General features: G+C 59.8%; 2 protein-coding genes across 2 annotated transcripts in view; both read right to left on the reverse strand.

Moving 5' to 3' along the window:
• The window catches only part of PNKP (polynucleotide kinase 3'-phosphatase), a 14,898-nt gene that overhangs the window by 11,056 nt on the left and 1,079 nt on the right, over window positions 1-2,763 (reverse strand). The gene's annotated exons all lie outside the window — the stretch shown is intronic.
• Window positions 1-2,763, reverse strand: part of AKT1S1 (AKT1 substrate 1 (proline-rich)) — an 8,352-nt gene that overhangs the window by 4,695 nt on the left and 894 nt on the right. Inside the window, exon 2 of the mRNA XM_014550413.1 lies at window positions 6-67. Coding sequence (XP_014405899.1) covers window positions 6-60 — 55 coding nt within the window. The 5' untranslated portion in view covers window positions 61-67. The remainder of the gene's footprint in view (window positions 1-5; window positions 68-2,763) is intronic.

Genomic DNA, 2,763 nt, shown 5'->3' on the forward strand with positions numbered 1-2,763 from the left:
GAAGCTCCCAGCAGCCCCGACCACGGCCTCCCACAGCTCCTCGGGGCGCCCCGACGCCATCCGCGCCCTGCGGGCAGAGCAGGACAGAGGGGGCTGAGACTGGGCTGACTGCACTGTCCCCACTCAGCCCCGGGTGTCCACCTGTCCCTAGACACCCACCCCTCCCATCCACCCGTCCCAGCTGAGCTCAGCATCTTCCCCCAAACCCACCATTCCCTTAGAATTCCTCCCCATCCAGACCTTAACCGCCCAATCCCACCCTCCTGCCCTGCCCTGTGCCCCTGGCCCCGTCTCTCCTCTTGGACTGGCCTTTGGGAGCCACCGGCCACAGGTGAGTGAGGAGCACCGGAGATGGGGCAGGTCCAAAGTGACAGGTGCTGTGTGTGTGAGAGCCACACTGGGATGCTAAATACCTCGAGAGCAATCGGAGGGTGATTGCTTGTTGAAATGGTATTTTAGGCAAACTGACTAAATTACATAGTGAAAATGAACTTCATCTGCTTTCTTTTTACTTTTTAAACGTGGCTTATGGGGATTTTGAACTCAGGTGTACGGTTAGTATTGTATTTCTATTGGACAGCGCTGCCCTGCCCATCCAGCCTCTTCCGGTGCCTTCCAGCCTCCAGTCCGGCCAGCACATGGCCCTGCTGGGGTCCTTCCAGCCTGGAGCTGCCCCTGCCCCTCCCCAGAACCCCGAGGACAAGCTCCCAGCCCCTTGCAGACGTCTGAGGCCTTGGTCAAGGTGCCTTCCCCCCACATCTGGACCACCGGCCTTCCATTTACTTGTCATTCTTTCCCTCACCTCTAGATCCCGGCAGCCCCCACACCTTGCCCTGTGGACTCCCCAATATCTGAGTGACGCCCATTCTAGGACATCTCTCTCTGGGGAGTACTGTCTGGATCCACATCCATCTCCCCAGCCAGTGTGGGAGCCCCTGAGGGCGGGCCTGTTGGGCTCATTTCTGAGCCAGCAGCAAGCCTTGCCCAGCACGACCGGCTTGCGGGTGGGGCTGGTCAGAAAATGGTGTGCGAGCTCCGTTCTGCACCTGGGTTCAGCCTGCAAAACTTCTGTCTTTCCTACAAGACTGTTTCTTAAGCCCCGGCTGGTTTGGCTCAGTGGATAGAGCGTCGGCCTGTGGACTGAGGGGTCCCAGGTTCGATTCCAGTCAAGGGCACATGCCCGGGTTGCCAACTCGATCCCCAGTAGGGGGCGTGCAGGAGGCAGCCCATCAATGATTCTCTTTCATCATTGACGTTTCTATCTCCCTTCGTCTCTGAAATCAATAAAAATCTATTTTTTTAAAAAAACTGTTTCTCAAAACCGAGGCACCCAGGTTCAACAACAAAGAAGCATTCTTTAAAACGAGGCACCCAGAGCTCACCCTGGCCGAAGCCACACACAATGAGAGCACCACCAGCACCTGTCCCAACAGGCCCCGGAGCACTTGCCTCGTGCCAGGCAGGGGCCCGAGGGTGCCACCCACGTGCTCATCCCACCCTCTCACCAGCCCTCCGAGAGGAGCGGTTATCACCCCGTTCACACTGCAACGGAGGCCCAGGGAGAGTCTGCTTTGGGACCAGGGCCAGACAGCCCGAGTCTGAAGCCACACCCTTTTCTGAACACCGGATGCCACCCTGCCTTCCTTGTGAGGAAAGGTGTATGACCTCCCAGTCAAGATGGGGAAAGTGAGGCTTGGAGAGCTTCCGGCGCTGGCCTGGAGGCTCCAGCTACAAAGGGTAGACAGGGCTGACACTGCTGTCTGCCCAGCACTAAAACCTAAGAGTAATGGGAGGTGCTCAGGGCCTCACAGCCCCTCATCCCCATCTGAGGGAGGACCCTGAAGCTCGGGGCCGGGAAATGACTGGTCCCAGGTCACACAGCCTAGCAGTGCTAGGCCTGGTGTTCTCACTTCCTTGGGTCACCAGGGTTAGATTCCTCTCTGTCCTAGATCTTAACATAACGACCGGGCTGCAGAGAGTAATGGGGGTGAGCCCATCCCCCCAACCCCCATCTCAGAGCATGCACAAAAAGGAGGAGTTCCAGGCAGACCTCTCTGGGGACTCACTGGAACCAGTTACTCAAGAGGAAAGAAACCAAGACTTGGGGAGTCTCCAGTCCCTACAGCTGCTGGAGTTAGTCCTGCACCCTGCAAAGCGCTGAGAGACGGAGAAGCCCCTCCCCTCAATTGGGGCAGTTTAAGATTAGGGAGAGGAAAAGGAAGGGAGAGCTGTCCCCCGGGAGGGCAGGGAGAGGTGAGGGGACCGGCCTCTTAGGAGGAGGTCAGGAGGTGAGGAAGCTGACCCCAGGAAGAGCTGAGGAAGAGGCTAGTGGAGCCCCGCTCCCACCATCTGTCAAACTGCAAGCGCCACCCCCAGCCTCCCGCTCGAAGGTGGGAGGCACTCGAGGATGCACCCGCGGGGCCGGGCGGGGTGACTGCCTGGGGTCTCTCTCCACCGCCCGGAGACGCCCCCAGCTCGCCCGGGGGCCAGCGAAGACCCTTCTCCAGAAAGAAAACAGGAAATCCCGCCCCGGTGGGGGACAGAGCCGGAAGTCCCGCCTTCAGACGGGTGAGGGCGTCCCGAGACGGCCCCCCCAGCACCCCCCAACCCTAGAGACCAGGTTCACAGTCAGAGAATCCTGATGGACCTGGAGACCGGAAGATACGGCTGCCCAGGGTTCGCCTCGGCTCAGACCCGGCGGTCCATGCCAGCCACCGCTTCCCAGCGCTCAGCAAGAGGGCGCTGGGCGACCTCTGCCCCTGG

This window comes from Myotis brandtii, unplaced genomic scaffold (genome assembly GCF_000412655.1).
Source record: "Myotis brandtii unplaced genomic scaffold, ASM41265v1 scaffold601, whole genome shotgun sequence".
NCBI lineage: Eukaryota > Metazoa > Chordata > Mammalia > Chiroptera > Vespertilionidae > Myotis > Myotis brandtii.